Raw genomic sequence first — 25,965 nt, forward strand, 5'->3', positions numbered from 1 at the left:
CTAAAGAAATTATCCATTTCATATAAAAAAATCTATCATATCTATTTCTATTCTCTTTCCCGTAAACACAATTTTGACTTCCATGTTATTTTTTTCTATCATTACAATGTTTTATTTTGTTTTTATTATATTTTGTGTATTATTTAAATTATTATTCGTTAATCTAAATTTTGAGAATTTAAAATTATCACTAATTATATCGTTAAAGCTATGTAAAAAAAACTAAGGTCAAATTAGCACGTAATATCTAGTGAAGATTTTAATGATCCAAAATCTATATTCTAATTTTGTATTTTTCTTCCTCAAAAACTTGTTTCTCTCATTTAATATTAATTGGAATATTTATTATTTAAAACAAAAAGAAAAAAATCTTTCTAACTAAAACTGAGGAAAAGAAAGAGAAGAGAGAAGAGAGAGAAAAGAAATTTCCTTCGTTTTCCGAGAAAAAGGAAGAAAACGCTGACAAACAGAGATCCGTGAATTCGAACGAAGCGGGATTCGTCCATTCGTTCGTTCGTTTGTTCATTCATTGATTGATCAATCGATTGATCGATTCCAATTCATGTGAAAATGGGTTTGCGATGTTGAAGCGTGGGTTGAAAATACGCTATGGAAAGGGAAAAGTGGAAAGAGAATTGCAATAGCAATAGCAATAGCAATAACTATAGTAACACCAATGGATACTGTTACGATAGGTTTGTGTGTGATGATTACGACGGAGAGGTACCCAGCGCAGAACGTAGTCCTGCTAAGCCTTCTTCGCTCAATTCTTCGCCTCCTAGACTTGGATACATTGAACACCATGTTTCCAAATACGATACATTGGCTGGTGTAGCTATCAAGTACGGTGTTGAGGTACTTTTATTGTTTAATTTTTTCTTTTATTGTTTCATTTTATAATTTTTTGCTCTCTATCAGCTTGATTCTGATTCCTTAGAAACTATTGGAATTTGTGTTGCTGATGGTTTAAGTGCACGCGCTTGTGTCTTGCCCTCTCCGGGAAGCTGAGTATAAGATGTTAGGGTATGAGTCAAACTCGTACAAGGGGGAATTTGATGATCAAAGGGTGTCATATATCAGCCAAATTCACGGAAGTTGCGGTTTGATGAATAAAAAGTACCGTGTGCGAAAGATTCATGCAAGGACGAATTTAATGAGTGAAATTCATGCCAGCGGGAATTTTATGATGGAATGGTACCATATGAGTCAAATTCACGCAAGAGGGGATCCGGTGATGAAAGGGTGTGCTATAAAAGTCAAATTCACGTAATTTTTGTGGCGTGAGATGGGGGTGCAAACTACGTTTTGAAAAAACTTAGATATAGTGTTTAGATGTTTTTGATGTTGTTTTCTAATTAGAATTGCAGTTTGATTGATAACGTACCATGACCTTTGATGCAAAGGTTTGTTATTTGGATTATCTAGTTGAAATTTCAATTCTGATCAGAAACTGTACGTGGGGATATTGAATTAGGATTTAGCAGATGGATGTGATATGATATGATTTCCTCTTGAGACGTTTCTGGCAGAGTCATCATTTGTGTCTGAGAAAAAGTTAAATGACCGGAAATTTGAGGCAAAAGTAAGACCAAGAGATACTATTAATAATGGTGAAAACTCACGTTGTTTTCTGTTTTTAAATGGTTATGGTATTTTTCTTTGCATTGATATTATTTCCTTGTCGATTTCCTTGGTTTAGTCGGTTCCGAATGTTTGCTGAACTGTTTATCGTTTTGCTTGCCTTTCTCCGGCACCACTTTTGGTGGGAGCACTGTGTTGAATTCTTTTTTCTGAAGTTTTTTCTTTTATCAATTTGAGTTGTACAATGAAATGTAATTTCTTCTGCTCTATTTTATTTGGAAAATTGTAGGTTGCAGATGTCAAAAGGTTGAATAACCTTGTTACGGACCATCAAATGTTTGCTCTTAAAACTCTCCACATTCCGCTACCTGGAAGACACCCCCCATCACCTTGTTTATCAAATGGTTCCAGTACTCCTGGGTATGTTTATCTTTGTTGGATTGAGAAAAAGCATTAAATACAAGAAACTAAGTCTTACGGAGCATTTGATGAACAGTTTAGGCCGGGACAGAGCATCACATGTAGGTCATGTTCTATATTAGGTATATCTTAAAAAGAGTACAGAATAGGGGACAAAAGTTTAACTCATTTAGTATATTTTGGTTCCTCTTAAAGGGTGGAGCTAAGGAGAATGTAATAAAAAATGTTCCAGTATGTTTTAGTGCTGTGTCAAATGCTACCTCATAAGAAGTATACAACGAAAGGGAGGTGGTGGGTGAGGAATTTTTTTATTTCTTACCTTATACAAGCTTTCATAGGGGAGTTTGATATTTTGGTTTAGTGTATGTGTTGGGCATGCTTGTACAGCCTGAGCAGAAAATGAAGGTTAAGGTGAGAAACTGATAACACATTTAGAATGAAATTCAATACTGTAGTTTTAAGATTGTATTCGCTGTCATTGTAAAACCATTTTGTATGCTGTAATTGAGCAAAATTAAATCCTTAGCTTTGTTCCATCATTAGGTCAGCTTGTTTTTAGTTTCTTGTTTCTATAATATCATTGAGATTGCTGTTATTCTGCTTTGTTATCTTTTGAACACGTTCTTCTATTTATCATGTTTTTTTCTTCCTTTATGTATGGCTCCTTTGTTTTCTTCTATAATATGTCTGTGTACTTTCTTTCTAGATAATTACTATGGATGAATCCTCTATACTTATTTTAAAGATTGTCATTTTGATGACTTTGAATCCTCTATACTTTGAATTATACATTTGAAGTGCGAGGTCTTTATTTGGACTTGGGTACAGAATCTGTTTTCTGATGGATGCTTAAGAATAAATTATGGCAATGGTTGTGGCAATAACGATTGCTTATAATGCAGTGTAAAATGGGTTGGTAATGTTAATCGGTCATAGGAAATTTACATGGTGGGATAATATTGCTCATTATAGTGTTGAAATTTGTTCTGCTGGTTGAAGATATATTCCTCTGTTTCTTAAATGCTTCTTTTGTTTAAACTTGCTGCCTGAGAATTTCATTTTATCTTAATTACACCGTAATTGGGTATCCTTCCGCCCTTGTTATGACTGTAACCTGTCATTTGTATTAATTTCTTACCATATGAAATTCTGTGAACAGGAATTGGGGGCTTATGTAGAAATTTCAGAAGAATTTGTAATTAAAGATAATAGATCTATAATATGCACTATTTATGCTGTTTTCAATATTCTTTTTATATCATCACTACCTTGTGATTTCTTTCAAATTAGCATTTAAATCACTTATGGCCATAAATGTTGTCTCTTCAGATATGGTAATTCAGATCACAATTCTCCTACTACTCAGGCACACCATGATCTGTTTGATTCATTCCCATCACTTAAAATAAAGTCATGTGAGCGGAAGGTCTCACCAGCCATGAGCTCATTACAGGGTTTCTATGGACTTAAAGGGTCCTCAACTCCCTCAGAAGATGGTTTTCCCAGAAACTTAGCTACGTCTGACAGACCTCTCAGTCATCACCGTAAATCTAAAAGCTTGGTCAATGTAATTTTGGAAGAGATTATGGAAAAATCAAATGACGCATCACCTGCAATAACCAAGGAAGTTGACTCCAGTAAATGGAATTACAATCTTGTCCAGAGACGTCAGAAATCTGTGGCGGACTTTAGCAGGATACCAGAGCTGCTTCTGAGGGAGGATAATAGCAGCACTGGTGTTCTTCCACCAAGAACTGGAAAGGGCTTAGCTCTGAGACAGAAAGTAGCTAGCCGAACTACATTGGCAACTGATTCTGAGCAAAATGGTTTGAGTTCTGTGGCAATGGGTATGGGGGATGCTACACTAAATGAAGGTTCATCCAGGGTGAGGAAATCATCAAGTACTTCCTGTTTACATGATCAAGATAACAGTGGCTCCTCATCCATTTGGCCAACCTCAATGTGGAATTTGAAACCAGATTTGCAGGCCCTCTCAACTGCAGCCATTGGAAAACCAATCTTTGATGGCTTGCCCAAGCCAATAACTGGTCGAAAAAATAAAGCTGCACTTGATTAATGTATAGTGTCCATATCAAACACAATTTTGACCCCGTTTGAGAGGTTATGGAATCATTAGCTGCTACACCAGTGGGTAGATTGGAGGAAGTAAAACAATGTAGAAAGGACATAAAAAAAAAATCAAATATCACATTTATTTCTTCGAATAGATAGGGGCATTACTTTTATGCCACAAAATACTTCAATTTATTTATTTATTTTTAACTGTTTTGGCTTCCTATTGTCCATCTTAAAAGAAAATACAGGGCTGAAAGGATCAGAGTTCCCAACCATAGGCTTCATATAATCATTTTTTTAGTTTTAGTGATTCTTTCGTGGGATTAATGTAGGCTACATGAAAAGTGTTTCATGTTCCCTGACAATCAACTCCGAAAAGAACTCAACAACCCTTTCAGTAAAGCCATTTCAAAACATAGAATCTGAAACCTATTTGAATATTCTGTAAGGGATTATCCTTTAGAAATTCGGAGTACGCGTTTTGAAGTTACATAGTGAATACATTTGAAATTCTTAGCCTGGAAGATTGTTGAATTGTGGCATGGAGTTCTGTAGAAGACCTTGATGATCGCTTATAGGATGTTTATGAACAGCTAAATAATGAAGGTTGCTGTTGTCCTGTGTTGGATTTTTCTTGCTAATTATTCTTCTTTGCTTCTTCTGCCATTGGAGGTAAGCTCAATGTAAAAACTCTTGTTGCTGACAAAAAAATTGTACAACAGTATATAAAGGAAAACTGCGATTGGACTAAGATTTCTCTGCATGTAATAAGAATTCGTATTATGTTAATCCCTACCAATAGACTTCTGTTAACACTCCAAAAACTTTCCAAGAATTCAAGTTCATTCTAAGTTGTACAGTTGTTTTTCATACCCTCATAATTTCTTCTTTTATTCTTTCTGCACCCATATAAAACTTGATATTTCCATTTTACCTCTTATTTAAATTATATTAAAAGTACTAAATGATTAATCTCTCCTGCACCTTTTTACCTACACCTATTCCGAAAGTTTTATGAAATGCATCTTGAGATATGTATTTCAAAATGTATTTTCGAAGGTGTATTTCAGAATGTAATTTTTTAAAAATATTTTAGATTATAAAATTCATAACATATTTTCAAATCCGGATATGATTCGAAATACATATATTTTCTAAATACTTTGAAATATGCTTTTATATTCGAAAGTAATTTTTGAAATATACAATTCAAAATTTATTAAAAATATAATTTGATATTTGAATTTTATGGATAGCAGGAAGAAAAAAAGGTGTGTAAAAAGAAACAACCTTAAAGAAGTGGGCAAAATTTTTCGGCTCTTCTTTCCTGTTATTTCTTTCTATGAGCTGTTAGAAAAGTTCAAATTACTACTACTTAATTACACGAATGAAATCTGAAAGACCGTTAAATATGTAAATAAAAATTATCAGAATGCGGTAAAATATGTCCGAAAGAATCTATTTTTATATATAAAGAGATTTATGAGAATTTTCCTTGACTATAATTGTTTTTCAATTGTATTCTTTCACATTGTATTGTCTCAAGAATAAAAACGTAAAAACTTGTCATTTCAATTATTTAGTTCAATTGAATAATTCATCATTAAAATACCAATCCTTTTAATTCATCCAATTAAAAATATTAATGAACAAATCAAGACTAAAAATATTCACATAAATAAATATACTTTCTAAAAAGATAAAATGTAATTTATAAATGAAAATTCTAAAAATTCTCAAGCTAAGTTAACCTCTAGTGAAGTTGGTCCCTAAAATGACTGTCAAATTTAAAGTATCTAGGTCCCCTAAGACCAATTCTCGGGCTTTCTTTTGTGATGCTTAAAAATCGGATTCTTCGTTATTAAACAAAAAAGAAAACAGAAATCGGATTCTTCAAATAAGTAAAACCCTCTTGCAATTTTGATATGATAGTCGAGAATAAGATACTAACAATCTCTGTTATCTTCCCTAACAATGAACTCTGATAATAAAGCACGAGATATAAGGTACTTGAAAATAAATGATCCGTTGAATAGGCCACAATATTATGTTAGCACTGATGGCAAGAGACTGTAAATAAATCAACATCGACCTTGCATATCACATTGATGGGGAAGGCAGAATGCCAGGCATCAGAAATTATTTCAACAGTGAAGTACAAAAAGATCTCTGTTCAAGATTCTTCCGTATGTATACAAAATAACTAGAACTGTGAAGATGTGCACGCATCAGTGCTACGCTACACAGTACAACTATCTAAACATTGCAATGTGCAAATAAAAAATATTGTGCTAAATTTTTTGAGCCCTTCACGAGATCTATCCTTAAAATTGTCGTCGCATCGAAATTGTATGTATAATACATAACAAGAAATTTTGTTCCTCCATGTCAACTATCTAGTTCGAAGATCTACAGTTTCGGATGCAATGTGAATCTGAGTGTCTGACCTTGTTCGTTGTTCAGAAACCACATTGTAAACATGAGAAAGGTAAACAAATCTCCATCTCCGCTTACGAAAAAACCTGAAATATTCAAGTTACTAAAAATTCCTGTTCAGCAATATAGAAAGCTTAACAGACAACTCAAGCATTATAACGTGCTTGAACCCAAAAATAAGACTATATATTTTACTGAAGAGTATGACATGACATCAAGGTAAAAAGTATCCATGATTGTATTGTATCGCAATCCAAAGCCACGGCATGACTGTCCTATCTACAACCATTCACAATTTCAAGGAACAATCCATTGCAAAACAATCAATACTGCTATGCCTGAATTTAAAATATTATGATAGAAAAACACAAAGGAAAAAGTTCAACCTGTTTTTCACCAATGGCAATGAGCTCTTGTACTAAAGCAAAACTTCAAGTACCTGCTCTTCTCAATAACTGTAAAATCCATGAATAAATAAGGTGCAATAAATTAAGATGTCTAAAGAATTTGTCCACTTTGTAAAATTTCTCAGCATAATAATGTTTATAAACAAACATTTGTATTGCATTTAAGTTTTTCATATAAGCGTTTCAAAGTCACTTGAGCTTCAATTATTAAAAACACGTGAGCATGCACTCATGGTCATAATTTTAAAGCTTATTCGGAGAAATTCTTCCTTAAACATCTCCAAGAAAAGAAAATTGAAAAAGAAATCCTATAAACTAAAATTAACTTATCCTGGAATTAAAAGCTAGGCTTCAAAAAGGCTAACATAAGACCATTTTTTGCAAATTAGTTAATGTATAAACTAATTTTATCTTATAAAGAAGTTATTTTATTTTCCCTTATTATTTTCTTATCCGGTAAGTGTTCTAACAAACCCTTAATGTAAATGATCATTAACATTACAGTGTTCATACCTTCAATCCACAAGTTTAAGAAGAGAGAATATGAAACGCGCATTAAATACCATTTCTGAGATCAGCTAATCAATAGAAAATCGGCGTGTTGGAATTTAACAGCAATGCTCTTTGATGACAACTTCCCACAATTTTTTTATATGATTCTCCCCTTTCAACACCACGTAGATCTGAAGGATATGTGATGTATCAGATTTGTTTTGTTTTAATTGTGAAATGATGCTTTATGCATAAAATACAAAAAAGATTTTTTTTAAAAAAATGGCAAAAAATATAATCTTGTTTTCTCTATTTCTTCACAACATCCTTAAAACATGACACAAAAGAAAAGTATCAACATAGAAACTAAATATGAACATGTAAAACAAACCAAACACCATCCTAACCCAGGAAATTAATATTTTATACACATTACCAAGTAACCCCACCTCAAACAACATGAAATCCATAAACATCACAGGGTCATGTTTCATATATGTTAGCAATCATCAAATGTGACTTTTTCAACACAAATCATACATCCAGCAAAGACATCAACTCCACAACCTAACCAGCTTTCCTCTACTCCAAAACCTTTAAAAAGGCAGGGAAAAAGTTATTACAGAAAAGGAAATTTCAAAAGGATAAGATTACGGTTCAAAGCAGAGAAACAAAAAGTAAGCAGTTAGCTCAAGAAGCTCAAACTTGAAAAAATGCAAGCTGTGCAACCTCTATATGCGAAGAAACTCAGCCCAACACTTATAGGACAATAACAAAACCCTGTCTCATCCATTAGTAAAGGGAGAGATCGGTCATGATCACTGATGGTAGCTGCCTAACAAAAAATAGTAATTAAAAAACTGTTTCCAAACTAGTCTTATACAGCACATAATGGGAAAATCTGTTGATTGCAGTTTGACAATTCTTCAACATGTTATTGGTGTTAATTCTATATCATTTGTCATTAAAGTTGTGAATTCAGAAGAAATATTAAGTTCCCGAATGAGCTAGATCAAGAAGGAATTCTAGTTGCGCCAAACAGTAATATCTCTAACTTTATATTCAAGAAAATATCCTGGTTAAATTCACATCTCATTCTAAAAGAACTATTATCATGCTAATGCTCAGTGTCTCTACTGCCTCTGATACTGGCTCAATCTTCACAAAATCAGTGATTTGGCTTACAAACTCTTGGAACTACCCTATGAAGGGTCCTTATGCATGTAATCCAAATAATACTAAGTTGTGACATGGTAAATTTCTTCAAATGGGTTCCCAATAAGAAATGGATAATCTTATTTTACACTACTATATGATTGAAGACTGTAATAATGTGCTGGTGTTTTACATATTGAATCCACATGCAGAAGCAAGCACAATGCAGAAGAGTCATAATTGGACATCGTGATCATTAAAAAGTGTTACTTAAAACAGTAAATTTCAAAAATGTCAATAAAAGAATGACAACAACTGACAAAATCCCAAACAGTAAAGGACAACTTTCAGGTAGCCCGGTGTCTAAAGACTAATCCAAATATGAATTTCCAAAAACAACGAACAACTCATGAAAACGAACAAGAGCTTCCCATACCAACAGAAGGTTCCCAAACTTCCAAAATCCCAACCAATGTCAAAAAAGGACAGATTATCCCCAAACTACAAAAACCTGATACACACATGTAAAGAATGATGTGCATATATCAAACGTGTATCACCAAATTAAGGTAGACAGCACGTGAGAGCAAAAAACAATCAAACGTGTATCACCAAATCTATGCCTGTATCTAGGCTAGTTTCATCAGAATTTAGTTTCCAAATGGAATGAAAATCACAATGTTGGAGATGTAATATTGATTATATAAGTGAATATAAATCCCATCTTACTATACCAATTTTGGGATGTTGAGATAGATTTAACGTTGTAAGATGATATCAAAATCTATCATAGTGATGTTTAGTGGGTCTATTGTGTCACCCTCATTGGCCTCTCTATTTCCACGCATGAGATATGTCCAGTGCTCAATGAGTTGTAACATTCAAAATTGTTGTTTAGGTTGCAGTGTAACTTAGCCTCTTTAAAACACTATCGTTTTCGCTCAACAAAATTTTGCAGATGATTTTGGAAGTCAATGCTTTGAAATGCACTCAGCAAATGTGGCCGATTAAATGCACTAATTTCAAACCTTGGTCTCGAGAGTGAATCCACTAAACAGTTTGGAGTCCACTCAACTGATTGACATCTGTGACTTGGGTATAAATAGCCCTAAGTTGATTTCTACTCGTTTGGCAAAGAAAGAAGCTAAGAACTGAAAGAAAAAGGTTTCGTTACCACCCAAGGCACTGGGATCACAAGATTCTTCATTCCATCTCCTTCCCTTGCTTCTCCATAACGTCTTCTCTTCCTTCTCTCTTCGAGTACTAATGATCATTTTTCCTTTTAAGGTAGTGGTTCTCCTATTTCCATCTTTTCACTTCTTTGAAGTATGAACTGTGACCTAGTAGTACAAATAAAGTATCATGGGTTACGAAACTTTTACCCTAAAATCATTTTCTAAAGATATATGTTGTCTTCAAACCTTCCTTACGAGTTGTTTCTAAAATCTCTATTTTTCTTAAATATAGTTCTTTTGTATAGAGACCTTTTGAGCATAATATGTTGAGAGTTGTTGAAAGTTATCATTCTGTTTAATTTGAAACATAGTTCCTAGTAAGCGAAAGTTTTAAGTGTGGTTTGTTTCATGAGTAGTTTGAGAAAAAAAGAAGCAGGATTTAAGTTTTTGAGTTCAACATTAGATCAAGAAGACAATTTTTTTAGAGACAAGCACACCTTACAATTTCATGAATTCCATTTTAGTTATGTATTTAGAATTGAGATATGATTCCTTTAAAACTTTTGGAAAATCAGGTTATGAAATTTATTATGATATAAGTTGTTTATTTTAGTTTTCTTAAGCAATCACTAAGTTTATCTCATCTAACATTATGTATTCCAGATAAACAGGTTCAGAAATAGATAGTACAGTTTGATGGGTTTACCAAGAAGTTTTGGATTCAACCTTTATAGTTGCATAGTTTATAGTTTAGTTTAAACCCTTGTATATTCTTTTTTAGTTGGCTTGTATTGTTTGATTCGGAGGCATCATCAATGTATGATACTTCTATTGTATAAATATCTTTTTTGTTATCCATATTGGTTATAATAGATGTTATGTCTTACATAGAAAGGTGTAATAGCTATCCCAAATTGAATAAAGATGATCAAACTATAGTATATAAGTGAATGCAACCACCTCATAAGTCAGTTTTGTGAGGTTGAACCCTTTTTAAAAACTGAGATTCACTATTTTATGATTTGAGCATGTTTATATGACCAAATCTGGTTTAACAGCTGTTGTGTCTTGGAAATCGGGTTCACTTCTTCTAATAAATTGGAATAGAGTATGCATATATTTTGTGCTGACCGTGAAATTGTTTGGAAGTAATCAAGGTACTTTGCACCAATGATGCTTAATGCCTTAATGGGATTTGCATTATCGCTAGTCAATGTGGGACTTTCAACACACCCCCTCAAGCTGAAGTATATACATTTTAAACGTGAAGATAGACATTAATGGGTGGTCCGATAGCGGCCTGATAATGGGTGGAACAATATGTCCAACAAACAACAAATATCGCTAGGATAGATTCTAAGTTAGCTCTTTAAGCCTAACTCAACCTCACAAAACTGGCTTGTAAGATGAGGTTTCCACCCACTTATATACTCTAAATTGGCTTTATCTCTAGTTAATATAGAATTTCAACAGGAAAAGTTCATTGTTTCTACCAAGAAGGATAGGTAGTGAAAGACATGACTAAAATTGCAAATAGAAAAATTGAAATCCTATAATTACATAATCACCCTCTATAACTAATGATTTCCTGAATAACATAATTACAGATATCAAACAATGTCCAACATTTTCCCAATTTGCATACTTAAGGATATATATATATATATATATATATATATATATATATATATATATATATATATATATATATATATTTCGTTGAAAATAATATACTAGCACTCCTACAAAGGAACTTGAACATCAAACCATTTTCATGTTGCTAGTGTTGTATGGCTTACTTCCAAAGTACTCTTCCATTCGAGATCAAAATTTGGGTTGTCATGCTTTGAACTTAGTCAGGATAACCTTGTTGCTTGTAAGAACCAAATATGAAATATCATCTCTCATTGATGATTCCTAAACTTTTGTTTTTGATAATTGGTTGCGATCTACATCGACTAAACATATGACCAAATTGTAATATATAAGTCTATGCAAATCTCATTTTATAAGTTGACTTTAATGTTGAGTTAGACTTAAGGTTCACTTTTCAAGAAGATATCAAAGTCTATTCTAGTGAGGCTTGTTAGGCATATTGTGTAAGCTACTATCGGACCACCCATAAAGATTTACTCTAATATACTCAGTCCTCGACATCAAAATATGTATTGAAGATCTCACATAAACTAGAATTATGACTAAATTATAGTATATATGTAGGTGTAAACCTTATTTTACAAGTTAGCTTTATAAGATTGAATTAGGCCTAAATTCACTTTCTAAGAATCATGGCTAAGACTGGTTGTAATGGCCTGGGTCGCAAAACCCCCCTCTATATCTTATTCATTAGCCCCTTAGACACCCCATAGTTTGGAAAGTTATATCTATTTTCTTGTCTATCTACAATTATCTTTCTTTAAGGTAGTCTTGTCAATTAAACAAACATATTTTTCATGCTTACATATTATGTCACCTTTTTCTTTAGTACATTAGTATTTGGGGTCTTAGTCAAGTCTATTCAATCTTAAGTTATTTCTAGTTAGTCAATTATATAGGTGACTTTTTTTCACATAACCAAATATTTTTAATGAGAAATCACTTTTTATGCTTACTCCATCTAACAAGGTTTCTCAAATAAGGTTCACAAATAATTTAGTCCTTTGACTAAAATTGTGCATTACCAATGCATAAACATAGACACACACATATATATGTGTGTGGGTCCCAATTCCAATATTCTCCTACCTTGTTGGGAAACAGATCTATAATTCCAAGTCAAAATAAAAAAATCAAACTTTAGGCCTTCACTCGCTTAGGTGATCTCCTACTTGAATCACAACCAATGGGCTCTACCAGAACCAGAAACTATCACAACTACCCCATACCCTGGCTAAATTTTCCTTTAAACAACTTTTGTGGAATATAGCACACACATTCAACCAATATTATTGTTTCCCAGTATAGGCATCGTGGGCAATATTCTAAATCAAATTTTGAATATCATTTAAGTTCAGATGTGAATTTGTCCTCTAAGAAGGCAATTGCAGGGAGCACAGCAGGAGAAAAAGGTAGTATGCATGAATAAATATGAATTGACTCAATTTTTAAATGGAGCAAATATTCAGTAATAATATTTCAGTAAAACAAAGTAATAACACCTGCCATCAGTTGGTGCACTTTTTCTTTTCAATCCATTAAAAGATTGGTATTATTGAAATGGTTCATAACTCAATTGATACATACCGACAGGTCAGACATTGAAGCAGATGAAACACACTAAACATTTCAAAATTGCAAAACACTTAAAAGAATCAAGAGAATAAAATTTGAGAAGAGAAAACAATGGCTAGAATTAACATTCCACTATTGTAGTTTAAATTGGGTGCATGAAACTCATCGATATAAAGAGAGCAATCTTATGTAATAATTACAAAGGATGAGAACAGACAAACTAACCAAGTCAGAAACAAGGACCTAAACTTGGAAGCATATGTTCTTGGGATACATTGTCAGGAAAAATTATAATATACACAGTCCTGCCAAAAGCCTCCACAAGTTTTCAAAACTTTCCTCGGGTAGTGGTCCGTGTGTTCTACACAAGTGAATCTAACTTCAAACCACAATGTGTAACCTCGATAGTTGATCCACAAGCATCAACACTGAAAGGTAGCATGACAATCATCATTAAGTATTGCAACTGAGAACTAAGAAATAATATTTTTCTTCAGAATAAAAATTGACCAAAAACATAGAAAAAGAACAGTACATATATAATGACTAATTTCTTATTATGAAAGAAACCGAGTATAGACAGGTATAATGATCATTAATTCAAAATAATTTCCCTCATAACGTAAACAATTAGGTAAACATTTCAAACAAGCTACAAATATGAATCCAATGACCAATCCTTACCCACCAATTGTACAGATGAATTTTTCAATATTTCTATCAGCATCAGGTAGGCCTCCAAAAATTAAGTGCAGGTATATCTGGTCTACAGGACAACATCTGAGGAACACCATGTCCTGAAGAAGGAATTAATGATCTTGATGCATAATTGTAGTTTATTAACAATTGGAAGCTCAAAAGGGGAAACCACGAAAACAGTGAGGAAATGCAAAATAACAAAAATTACCTGTCATGGGATGAGTAGGTATGTTGCCAGGATTTGCATGCTGAAAACCTACGTTGTTTATTGGTGGTCTTTCCAGTGGTGGCCGAAAAAAACCTATCATTATCATCATTAAAATAGTATTTATGACATTCAGTTGTATCTCAGCACAGAAATACTAAAATTAGATGGATGCAAGTCTTTATGAAAAGCTAAAGCTAATAACAAACATTCAAGAATAAGAAATACAAACTAACTAAACAGCAAAAAACATCAATAACTTTGATAATCAGTTGGATTCAGTAAGCTGAATATACCTTCCTGCCCAAAGGGAGGAGCAGGACATGAAGAATTTCTCCCTATCCATTGACCCTGCTGATTGTTTGTTATAAATTCACTTGATGGCCTCCTCCATTGCTCATTAGCACCAAATTGTCTCTGGCCATCTGGAACTGATGGCAATGAGAAGGGGGGGAGGAAAGAATGTGGAAGGTGCTGGGGAATTGTAGGCTTTGGATATGAGTATTGATTGGATGAATTTTCGGGTAGGGCAGGATGCACATGTCTTGGAGCAAATGGTGGGTTAGCTGGCTGAAATTGAATATTGGGTTGAGGGGCTTGAGAATTTAGATACATATCATTTTGTCCATATTCTAACTGCCTCGGAGGGTTAAAACCAGAAGGTTCTTGAGAGTTGCAGCCTGCCATTGCAGGAAAGCAAGCAGATGGCTGTTGTAATATTTCATTCTTGACAACTGAGCTATTGTGACTTCCAGGGAAAGAATTTCCAGCCACTTGACCTATTTGGTTGCCCTGTAGGGAGGATGACTCCGTTTGTCAAAACCATCAAAGCAAACAAATCCAAAACAAACCAGTGATATTTGAAAGCCAAAACATCTTACATTGGTTGAGCCACTAAAATCATGAGGTACACTCTGCTGAAACCCTGACAATGGTGATGACTGATGCGATAATTGAGGTGGCACTATTGTCTGGGTGAAAAGTGGTGGCTGAACAGGCTCAGATGATTGAGGAACCAGTGAAGGTGGAGGGCTTGGGGGTGGCAAAGGAGGGGGTGGAGGTGAGGAAGGCAAAGGTGGAGGAGAAGGGGGTGAATCTAATGGCAAAGGAGGAGAGCCCTCAAGAATATCATCAGGTATCTCAGCAGAAATGTTTGAAGCTGGAACTAAAATCCTTTCTGAGCTCTGAAGTTGACAATCCTTTTCAGAAGGACTGTTCAGTAATAAAGGTCTTTCCTCCTTAAGGTGACCTGAAACATCTTCCATTTCCAGCTCACCATCCACATCCTCCAAGACACAATGGCGCTTGTCACTTGGGGTAACGGTGGAAGTTTCAGAATCCCCAATAATGCGCATGGCATCTGCTGGAGATGCATTACTTGGAAAATCATTGTCTTCATCTTCTTCAAACACACAAGAAGATAAAAAGCCAGGCAGCTTAAATGTATTACTGGTACACATCCAGATATAAAAGAAGAATTAGAATTAGAAAGCTTTACCAATAGAATAAAAAACAACTAATGACAGTTGTATTTCATAAAAAGAAGAAAGAAATTCCTGATATTATTAATTGCAAATCAAGTGATATAAAATAGGAAACTACAAATAGAAACAAAAATGAAATATGTTCCATTACAATTTCCTGTTTTCTATAATGGTAATTAGAGTTGTATGGTGCACAGATATAAATAAGAATGTTGACTGGTTAGTTGGGCGGCTATTATTAGTCAGGATTTTGTAATGGTAATGATATAAATAAGAATGTTCCCTTTTATACCCATAAACCCCGCCTTTTCCTAACTGCTGAGGCAGTTAGGAATTTCTACTCCCTACTCTCTCTCTTCTTCCTTCGCACATACACCTTCCACCCTTTAACAGGTAATCTGTGAGATAGCTGCACTAATTAAAGCAGGGTGGCTGTACATTTTAGACTGTGAAATGATAATGAAGTGCGGTTCACAGTTTCTAGGATTTGTTATTCTTCTCTCTCTTTCTTGTGTTCTACTTCCAACCCCTAAATCATTCCTCTATCAGGGGGGTCTAGATGTGCAGTCCACTGCCACTAGACCAGAATCTTTCAGCTCCATTTGGACAATCAACATGTAATTCAACAATCTACAGTTAGTTTTCAGTCAAAGTAGGTCAGAAGAGAAAATCCTGCAAGATTGTTTATTCAAAACAATTTTGACAAAAATGCAATTTGAAACCAAGTTAAATTTACAGACTAATCACACTAGTTTCAACCCACTTCTTTCTTTTTATGACAATGTAAAGCTCATTGATATACAATAAGTCCAAATGGATATATTCCATTTTGTGCTGCATCTGGTTTCTTGCTTTAAGGATCTAACATATAGAATAGCTTGTTGCTTTAAGATAGATCAATAGTCTAGAAATAACAAGTGACTCTTACAAACAAAACACTACATAATAATGAGATTGGATACGAAACATGAACTTCCAAGCTATTAAGATCAATGAAATATAAACATCCACACCTTCCATACTCATCAACAAACATGCCCTCCAATTCTCTAATTGGGTCATCCAGAGAACGTTCGGCACGAGAAGGACGCCTAAAGGAACAACTAACTGTCATATCATCCATGTAATGACGAAGAACTGATTCAGGAAAAATTTTCCTCTCAAGCCACAGCTTTAAAACCTGCATTCCACATACATAAATGCAAAAACAAACAAATTAATATCCCTCATGCACACAGTGTACCCACTTACCAAAAACTGGCACAAAAACATTCCTATAGAAAACCACCCATGACAATAAGGCATAGATAATCCTAATAAAAAAAGTTGTAATCAAGTAATAGATAATCCTACAAAATATCCTCTCTCATTCTACAGATAATAAGGAATCAGATTGAGAGAGGCAATTTACACTGTAGCTTACTTCGGTGATAATTTGAAACAGATGTTCCTAATAACTGTTGACAGAGGATTGTCAAGGGGATCAGAGTTGGTTCACAGCAAATTATGGTGTCTAACCCCAGTATGTGAATGACACATTTCTCTTTTGAGAACAATTGAGGTGTAGGTATGAGAACATTCTTTTATTCTCTCTGATACTAAAATTAGTCCAGAGTATCAATTGCTAACAGTTTTTTGTGGGCACAAGTGAGTACAATAATAATGTCCTTTCCCTCCTTCATTGCTTTCCCTGAGTGCCAAAAACTGTGGTACCTTCCCAGTTATTAGGAAATTATGGTGATGATCCAAAGTCACTTCTTCTTGTTGGAGATCCCACATTAATTAGTAATAAAGCAATTTATAGTATATAAATGTATACAAAGTTCACTTTATAAGTCGGTTTTGTAGAATTGAGTTAAGCTTAAATTCACTTCTCATGATAATATCATAGTCATTTAAAATTCTATCATAGCAAGATTTATTGTTTATGGAGTTTATCGTGTCACCGCTATTAGACTATCCATAAATATCTAGTCTCATGCATGAGATTAATATGCCTCGTGAAGAGTGTGGGTTGGAGATCCCATGTCAACTAGTGATAAGACAAATTTACAATATATAAGTAGATGCAAAGATAAACTTAGAAATTAGTTTTGTAGGGTTCAATTAGATTGAAAGTCTACTTCTTAAGACTTCTAAAGATATGGTGACTTAAAAGAGCTCTATGCATCTAGATAATGGCCTTCCTAAAGCCAAGGTCAAGGATCCTATTTTTGTAGGGGTTCATTGATTCTCTAACTATGCAAATTTCTTCATCTTTATGTGCCCTTTATCAACTAAGGATGTCTCACATTTGTAAGGAGTTGTCATATTAAATGAGTTTCTCAAAGAAATTGGGCTTAAAACTTAACTCTAAAACTAGCTTATAAGGAGAGAATTGTCAAAGCTTCATAAGCTTTACCTAAGCTACATCTTTCTAGTTGATGAGTGCATTAATACAGAAGAAAAGAAGTGAAGATATTTTGGAAGAATCACATGCATGACTAGACATCTTGTTGCTCACAAAAACTTGTCTTTATATTCTTACTTTTGTATTTCTTAGTCATTACTTTTGTAATTTAAGACACATTTTACCAAATGGTTGGAGAATTATCATCCTAAGTGTCGCAACGGTTATGATAGATGAGAACTAATTACGGTAAAGGGAGCTATACTCAAAGAGAATATTCAGTATAAGATAACTATAATAAATAAATATATATTCTAGGGAAATATTCAATATAAGATATTTATAATTAAAGATATATGTTAAGGAAATATACGGGGAATATTTATATTAAATATAGATATATTCTAGGGAAATATTCAATATAAGATATTTATAATTAAAGATATATGTTAAGGAAATATACGGGGAATATTTATATTAAATATAGATATATTCTAGGGAAATATTTAGTATAAGATGGGGGGAAATATTTTAGTATAAATAGAGCTAGAGTCTATTGTTAGGGTTATGATTTGGATTAGTAAGTTTGTTGACAGACAACTACGTCCTGTGAGAGAGGTTATGCTCCCAAGTAATTGAAGGAGATTATGTTCCCAATTATTGTTTGCTTTTGTTTACTCAGATATTACCATCAATAAAAGAAATTCTTTCGTTCAATTCCATTCTTTCATTATTCTTTTGCTTACTTTGAATGTGTGAAAAGTTGTTCTGGTTACGTCTCCTACTCGGATACGTAACATAGTAGGTAGTGTTTGGCCCACTCATTTTAGGCTTCTCGTTTACTTAGAAGGAGAAGCTAGGCAAATAAAAAGGATGTCCAAAACAGTATTTTTTTTTTTATGAAAATCATAAAGATAAATAAGCTTTTAAAAGAAATAGAAAATTTTAGAAACTTTTGCCCTCTCACTCCCTCTTTATTCCAAATTTTCAGGCTACAGTCACGCTACACGAAATTTTTTTCTAAAGAGTAACTTCCAAGCTTAAAAATTATAAAAATACCAAACAACTTCAACATTAAATGTAAAACTCTTATTTATAAAAATTATAAGTAGTTTATAAGTGATAAAAAAATAGTCTGGCAAGACAGATCAAAATAGTACTTATGGCTTACCTTGAGCATTTGTAGCTGTTTCAAGGCAATTCACATTATTGATTTTATTGTTTTGTTTTGAAGTATAATTATATTCCTTTTCATAATGGCTTTTTTTCCCTCTCAAATAAAATTTGTTTGCAGATGAAATGCTTACCTTGAGACATTGACGACGATTTTCAGAAGCACTGGCCCCAGGGGGAGCAGCTGCACTAAGAAGGCGTGGCAACCCTCCTTGAACTGTAGGAATGTATGAGGCTCCTGCAATGCCTGAAAAGTATATCTATGATTACAATTCAAAGTTATCATTAAAGACACTACCTGAGACTTGCAAATTTGTAGGTAACGGAGAAAAGAGAGATGCAAACACAGCCATAATAAATGCAACTAAACAGTCTACTATGAAATACATACTCACACCTTTTTGATTATGAGAGCACTGGGTGATGGAATCAACAAGAAAAAACAAATCCACTTTACGATGAAAACTAGTTTCACTTTCCAGCTTTCGAATAAGAAGTTCAACAACCTGAACATAACTCCAAGGTAAGTCCACTACAAGTAAAATAACAATCAAATTGATGCAAAAATTGGCACTTCAATTTGCTTCACATGTCTATTTTGATATGTATTTGACATTGATACTTTTGGATACTTCACCAATACATACAACAAAGTATGAACATGTATAATATAGAAACATGAAAGCATTGTCCATTGAATAGATAAACAAATAATGAAAATTGTTCTCATTATGGATGGTTTCCCGAAAGAATGAGATTGATAGTGGTATTTTATTTTAAAATAATAGGAAATAACTTACTATGAGAATGATTTACATTTTTTGTGATATTATTGTTCTTAAGATTTGTAGAATTTCAATCATATATCTATTATGTTTTATGATTTTTCTTACATACTAAGATATGTATCTTACATGTTATGTATCTTGTATATATTTAGAATATTGTATCATATCATCATTTAAGATACATATTGTATCCAATATGCATATTGTATTTGCCATTAAAGGAAAAAAGTAGGTGTACAAGCCTAACATTGTTAAAAGAAATATATTCACATCACAATTCTTATAATGTACAAAAATCTGCATTGCCATATTCTACAAGTACAAATTGAACACAGAAGCACACAAGAAACCTAATAGTTTAATTTTAAATACACACACGCACTCACATTATCATCATCATCATCATCATCATCATATTAATAATAATGCAATGCTCAAAAAACACTTCATGTTTCAAAAACTTGAGAGTTAGCTTTCTACATTAGCTGAGCTTACCCTTCACCCAACAATACTGACTTATGGTATCCCAACTGGGAGAAAAGCACTCCAACAGAGCTTGCAATAACTAATGTTGAGACACTATCTTTGCATACTAAAAGCAATCTTATACTCATACTTAATGTGGATGATAAGGAATAAAGTTTTTAGTTGTTATCTGATTAATTGTTTTAGAAATAGAAAGGATATAAAAAAGCATACCTCATTGGCAATGCCATACTTAGCACAATCAATAGCTAAACGTGTTGCACGCCCAATACTTTCCTTGGTCCTAGACAAAGTCTCTATCATTCCTTCAAAGGCGTCACGAGCAATAGCGGCATCAGTACCACCACTTAGAGAACCCTTTACATCCTTTTGCACAGGACTAACTCTTTTCTCCTCATTTTCGACAGCATCAATTTCATTTTGAGAAATGGATTGATACCCATTAGTTGATGGAGAAGCCAATGTTGGGTGCTCAAGAACTCCCTGCCAATCAGCCTGGTCAATATTACTTGAGGCAGACAAAAATGGTTGAATTGTAGAGGGGCTTGGTGTTCCCCCTTGAGTATAGTAAGTGGAAAGAGGCTGAAATTGAGCTTGAGCTACTTGTCTCCGTTTTGCCTGTGCAGCTGCAATAAGATTCTTCATAGTCTTAGGAGTTTCTGGAGTCCTAGAAACAAAACATACATTAATTCTTCCATGCCCACCACAATTCTGTAATAATATAAATAAAGAAGTGGAAACAAAAAAATAAAATAAAAAGCATAAAATATAGAAACAAAAGAAAATAAAAAAAACTTGTACCTATCAACATGAAAAGCTTCAAATTCCTTTAAATTTTCTGTTGTAACTGGAACTTCAACTGCTTGTGATAATGTCTTTGTAGTAGTTTTAGAAGTTTCAGCTGAAGGTGCAGGCTTCCTTTTATGAGTAGTGACCTGACTTGGTGAAGAGCTGACGCTATTTAAATTCTTTGAAGACACGTTATCAACCTTCTTTTGAGTAGAATTACTGGAAACTTGAAGCATACGTTTGGAAGATTTATTTTGCTCAGCATTTGACTTTGTTGTGTGAAGAGAACGAGGTGAATTTACAGGAGAGACGGACCTCAATTTATCCACCACCTTGGGAGGCACCTGCTTTGAACCTGATCTCCCAGGACTATGAGGTAATTGAACAGGAATAACTCCATCAGTCTCTTTTTGAGGATGCCCAGTTGACAAATTGTCATTATGTAATTCAGAAGTGGATTCTTTGAAATGGATATCTTCAAGTGCAATAGGGTTTTTGGTAGCCAGCTGAGCAACATCAGTGTTCTCTAGCAGTGTATCACTGCTCTTCATAATCTCTGAAACAAAAGAAGTTGATTTAATATCTTTAGCAGCTCCTCCATGAACAGGAGTCTTGGGTTCATCATCATCATCATCAGAAACGCACACAGCTCTTCGTCTCTTCTTTACTTGCTTAATTGCAACATTATTTGTGTCACCTTGCGATCCAAGAGAACTTATCTCTGTATGTCCACCAGTTGCAATGCTAGCAGAATCAGGCATAACTTGCAGGACTTGGGTACGATGTTTTGTCTCAGGCAGCAATTCACCAACAGAATCATCAGAACCTACAATGCTGATTTGACCCCTCGAAGACAAACCTTTTTCTGATTTCAAACGTGATGTAGACCTTTTCGACTCTATTTGTTTGAATTTTTTGTCAGGAGAGCTAGGAAAAACACTATTCCCATCTTCCGAGAGAGATTTTGAAGTCTTGTTGTCTTTGTTATCCATAAACTTCAACTTCTTGGTAGCATGTGAGGTTTCATTTGTTCCCAAAATACGTTTTCCATGAACTTGGGTTTTTTTATGCTTAAGAGGTTTTCTTCTCTCAGCCCCAGAACATTCAAAGCTCTCTTGTAACTCTTTTTTAACCTTAAGACTTGTTTTAACTTTCAGCAAGTTCTTATTTTTACTTCCACTGTTAATATCAGAGTCTGATTTTGGAGCATCTAAAGAATCTGACCTAACAGAAAATGAATCTTTCCCCTTTTTTTTATCTTTCGATTTCTCCCCAGACCTTGAAAAACCAGCATAACCTGCACAACTTTCATCCTTCAAAACTGATCTACTAATTTCACCACTTCTTTTTCTATCATCTGCAATCTTGCTTCTCCTTGAGCCACTAACAATCTTTCCTGAGTTGTTCCCACTTGTAGAAACACTCCGTACATAATCAGATTGCTTTAAGTCATTAACATTGCACACATCCTCAATATTAGAGTCTTCAACTTTATGACATGATTGTTCATCCAGGCCAGATTTGCTACTGTAGTTATTTAGTTCTTCACCAATTGATGGTTTGCTTTCAATCACAGGAGACAACACTGGAGACGCACTGTCAATTGGATGACCAGATAGAGAAGGTTTTGCATCTTGGCTACCACTTTCTTCACATTTCTGTGTACATTGCTCCAAATTTGAGCCAACATCTCCCACATATGTGTCAGTTTTTTCTATATTTAGTACCACAGCATCTGTGGCATCCTTTGGGTGAGCCACTACCCCTACAACAGGAGTTCCCGAACCAATAAGTGAATCATCAGTGTCCTCTTTCAAACCACTAACTTTCTGTTTCTCTAACTCCTCAAATGCTGCACAAATTTCCTTCACGGCTTTGGTGAAGTACTTTGTCTTTCCTTGACACCGAGCAGACAACTTAGTTTTAGTCTCATTGGTGAATGCTTGAATATCCGCAGGGGCAACAAAAGCTCTACGAAAGAAAAGGCACAATGTAAGAAGATAAAAGCAAGATGATCAGTCTAATTAACAATAAACAGTGATGCAAAATAAGTAGCATAATAGATATCATAAAAACAAATTACTCAGGTATTTGGGAAAAGAGTCAACAAATTACATGACCTTGGATAACACAACTAATGTACTATTTGTGTGCTTAAGACTTAAGCAAGGGAGGGTTGCCATATTTTTCAAATGAGTCACATTTGCTGTTGACGGAAAATAACTCAGAGGAAATAGAAGGGGGAAAAATAAGAGCTCTTAAATTAAAACAGCAATATAATTTAAAATATAAAATAAAAGCTAGTGCTGCACACACATGCACATAGTAGCACATCAAAAAAATTCTAAAGCATCAAAATTTAAAGATAAAGTTGAGTTGTGTTGAAGATCTCACATTGAGTAGAGATTTTACCAAACTAGTGCATGTAAGTGAGGAGCAACCATCGTCTCATGAACTACATTTTGGGGTTGAATTAGGCACAAACCCAAACTCGGAAAATTATTGAGATTGAATCTCTTGATTCTATTATATATATGTTGTATGCCTTGTTTCTTCTACCGTCTCACCCTGCCCAACTAAACTAATTAGCACACACCTAACTACTAATAGTATCCATCGGTTTCTTTCCTCCTCTCTTACAAGATGCTACTACTTGGGAACAACTCTTTGGAGACATGTTTATTGAACAAATAATATATTTTGATATGGGTAGGGGTATGGGCTAAAGTGTTTTTTAATGATCACAACCATCCTTTTGTAGATTGTGTAATTATCATCTACTGATATGGTTATGCATTAATAAGAAATGATCAATGTCTTTTCACAAGCATTGTCCATATATGGAAAATATATAGTTTTCTAATGAACTTGTGTTAACATATCTAGGACGTAGAAAATCTAGGGCCTTCTAGTATTCTAGTGTGGCATAATTGTGTATTTGGGCTTCATCTAGTAATAATCATAACCAAAAGTGATTAGAATAGATAGCCACTTGACAAACTGTGAGCCAACACGTGTGAGGATGTTAATTCCAAACTCCAGTAGTCCTTTGTATTACTTTTCCAGCTCTAAACAATATCAGTGTCCACTAACATTTATTATTACTCCTGTGCTCATATGATAACCATTTTTCTGTTTTTCATCATCACGGAGAGCCTGGGTGCAACATTTGGAATTAGATCTATGTGACCCAGAGGCTGCAAGTTCAGATCATGGAATCAGGTAAGGTTGCCTGCTAATATAGACCAACTTAGTGAACCTGCCCCCCAGTGGGTGGGGAGCTTCATGGCATCAGCCTGGCCTTTATATTGATTATTACAGAATATGTCAACGTTCATTCAATTATTTGACAACCTAACCATTATCAGCTACAGAAGGGTTTAAAAACATCCACTAAATAACTTCACAACCTATCTGTTCACATGTTATTAATGTAATGTTTAAAATTGCTAAAACTGTGGACTACATTGCATGATTTGGCTGTAATGCCTCGGCTACAGTGGTAGCCACATTAGGGATTACTGAGAACCACATTGACCACAATGGGCCGCAACTACAATTTAAAACCACGTGGTAAACTATAAATGCTTGAATTAAAATAAGAGACTCACATTTCTTTGGTCCCAAAAAATTGAACAAAATACTTCTTTGGATCGGGGGGTTTCTCCCAATCTTCAGGCCTGCTTATCTAAAGATACAGAATAAACAAAATCAGTAACCTCAGCATTTACTGATAAGCGAAAATTCAACCTCAACGGCAAGTTAGTAAACAATTTAACAATACAGAAAAAACACCAAAAACAGAGAGATGAAGCATACTTATAACGCTCCTACAAATTATATAACGAGAAAACAAAAATCAGAGATAAATCGAAGTACCAAGAAAATGAAAAGTACGTGCACCCACTCAACGAAAAGAAAATCCCTACCAAGAATGAAAAAAACCCACACACGAAAAATTTCTTGAAACTACACCCATCCGTGCGGAATCGAATAAAGGAGATTTGAAAACTATAGACAAAATTCGAAAAAGACAATCCAAAAAAAAAAAGTTCGATAAACGAAAGCGCACCATGGCAGGCCAATACGGGAATCCCTTAACCTTAGCAAGCACGAGATCGCCCAATCTCAAGTGACCATTGGCCTTCGCCTTGTTCGCTCCGCGTCGGCGCGGCGGAGGCATTAGGGCGTTGATGCCACGGAGCGCGAGACGAACGATCAGAAAACCCTAGGAAAATCCGATGGAACCGCAGCGAGAATCTCCGGCGCAGAATCTCCGGCTATAGCAGCGGCGCACACGGAGAGGCCGCCAGCATTGACAATGGCAGAGAGATAATAGGTGGAGAATCTGAGACTTGTTGAAGAGATGCAAAGAGAGAGAGAGAAAGAGAAAGAGAGAAAGAACGGCGAATTGGTTCCAAAGAGTGTTGTTGCTTTGGAAGGAAGGAGTATAGTATTTGGAAGCAAATGGGCAGGTTTTTATGATCCTTCTTCTCTTTTGTTTTTGTGCCGCTTTCTCTTTCTCTCTCTATTTTTTCAATCCGAACGTTGTTTTTCAATTTTTACCCTTTGTGTTGCACTTGCATAGCATTGCATGATATGTATGAATCTCAACTCAACCCATGAATGCAACTACTTATTATTTAATTTGCTTCTCTTCATCACATCAATTGCAAAAATAATGTATAGCATTGTTAATTTGTCTGGTCTTACCTACTATTGTCCATCCCTATATTAGGGTTTCAACAAATATTTTAAAAATAACTAATTTTTTTAGGAATGATTAATATCACAAAATATGTATTCTCTTTTTAATATAAAAAGAAAAGTATGGTTTATTGATTTAGCTCAAAGTAGTCACACACCACTAATTAATAAGGATGATAAAACTTCTCTTACGAATGCCAAATGCAAACGTACGTTTCGAGTGGGCAAGTCTTTCATGTCAATTGGCTGAACTCCAAGTAGTTGGTTTTTAA

General features: G+C 34.3%; 2 protein-coding genes across 15 annotated transcripts; one reads left to right on the forward strand and one right to left on the reverse strand.

Annotated features, from left to right (window-relative positions):
- Positions 1-392: 392 nt before the first annotated feature.
- LOC106753555 lies at positions 393-4,284 on the forward strand. The gene is made up of 3 exons (XM_014635369.2): positions 393-855; positions 1,871-2,001; positions 3,331-4,284. The coding sequence occupies exons 1-3, from the start codon at positions 610-612 to the stop codon at positions 4,076-4,078; spliced, it is 1,125 nt and encodes a 374-aa protein (XP_014490855.1). The 5' UTR covers positions 393-609; the 3' UTR covers positions 4,079-4,284.
- Positions 4,285-6,154: 1,870 nt separating this feature from the next.
- LOC106753636 (ENHANCER OF AG-4 protein 2) lies at positions 6,155-25,635 on the reverse strand. Of its 14 annotated transcripts, none has more exons than XR_002666799.1 (16): positions 25,059-25,634; positions 24,598-24,674; positions 20,999-22,957; positions 20,411-20,864; positions 19,321-19,429; positions 19,058-19,170; positions 16,375-16,541; positions 14,759-15,326; positions 14,174-14,669; positions 13,881-13,973; positions 13,662-13,770; positions 13,199-13,401; positions 9,745-9,907; positions 7,484-7,603; positions 6,900-6,968; positions 6,155-6,599 (listed from the first exon to the last, which is right to left on the reverse strand). XR_002666799.1 is itself a non-coding variant. In XM_022777555.1 (12 exons), the coding sequence occupies exons 1-11, from the start codon at positions 25,167-25,169 to the stop codon at positions 13,700-13,702; spliced, it is 4,218 nt and encodes a 1,405-aa protein (XP_022633276.1). In that variant the 5' UTR covers positions 25,170-25,634; the 3' UTR covers positions 13,195-13,401; positions 13,662-13,699. The 14 variants fall into 14 exon arrangements, 1 of the variants encoding a protein (XP_022633276.1); XR_002666804.1 differs by lacking the exon at positions 7,484-7,603 and adding an exon at positions 7,862-8,006; XR_002666798.1 differs by having other exon boundaries at positions 9,742-9,907.
- Between the last annotated feature and the right edge of the window lie 330 nt (positions 25,636-25,965).

Source organism: Vigna radiata, unplaced genomic scaffold (assembly GCF_000741045.1).
Source record: "Vigna radiata var. radiata cultivar VC1973A unplaced genomic scaffold, Vradiata_ver6 scaffold_134, whole genome shotgun sequence".
Taxonomy (NCBI): Eukaryota; Viridiplantae; Streptophyta; class Magnoliopsida; order Fabales; family Fabaceae; genus Vigna; species Vigna radiata.

Excerpts from the sequence above, each read along its gene's own strand:
- LOC106753555 (XM_014635369.2), top strand. The coding sequence starts at position 610 with ATGGAAAGGGAAAAGTGGAAAGAGAATTGCAATAGCAATAGCAATAGC. Across the intron at positions 856-1,870 it reads CTATCAAGTACGGTGTTGAG|GTTGCAGATGTCAAAAGGTT; the intron begins GTACTTTTATTG and ends GGAAAATTGTAG. Across the intron at positions 2,002-3,330 it reads AATGGTTCCAGTACTCCTGG|ATATGGTAATTCAGATCACA; the intron begins GTATGTTTATCT and ends TTGTCTCTTCAG.
- LOC106753636 (XM_022777555.1), bottom strand. The coding sequence starts at position 25,169 with ATGCCTCCGCCGCGCCGACGCGGAGCGAACAAGGCGAAGGCCAATGGT. Across the intron at positions 24,675-25,058 it reads TCCCGTATTGGCCTGCCATG|ATAAGCAGGCCTGAAGATTG; the intron begins GTGCGCTTTCGT and ends CTGTATCTTTAG. Across the intron at positions 13,974-14,173 it reads TCCTCCCTTTGGGCAGGAAG|GTTTTTTTCGGCCACCACTG; the intron begins GTATATTCAGCT and ends TGATAATGATAG.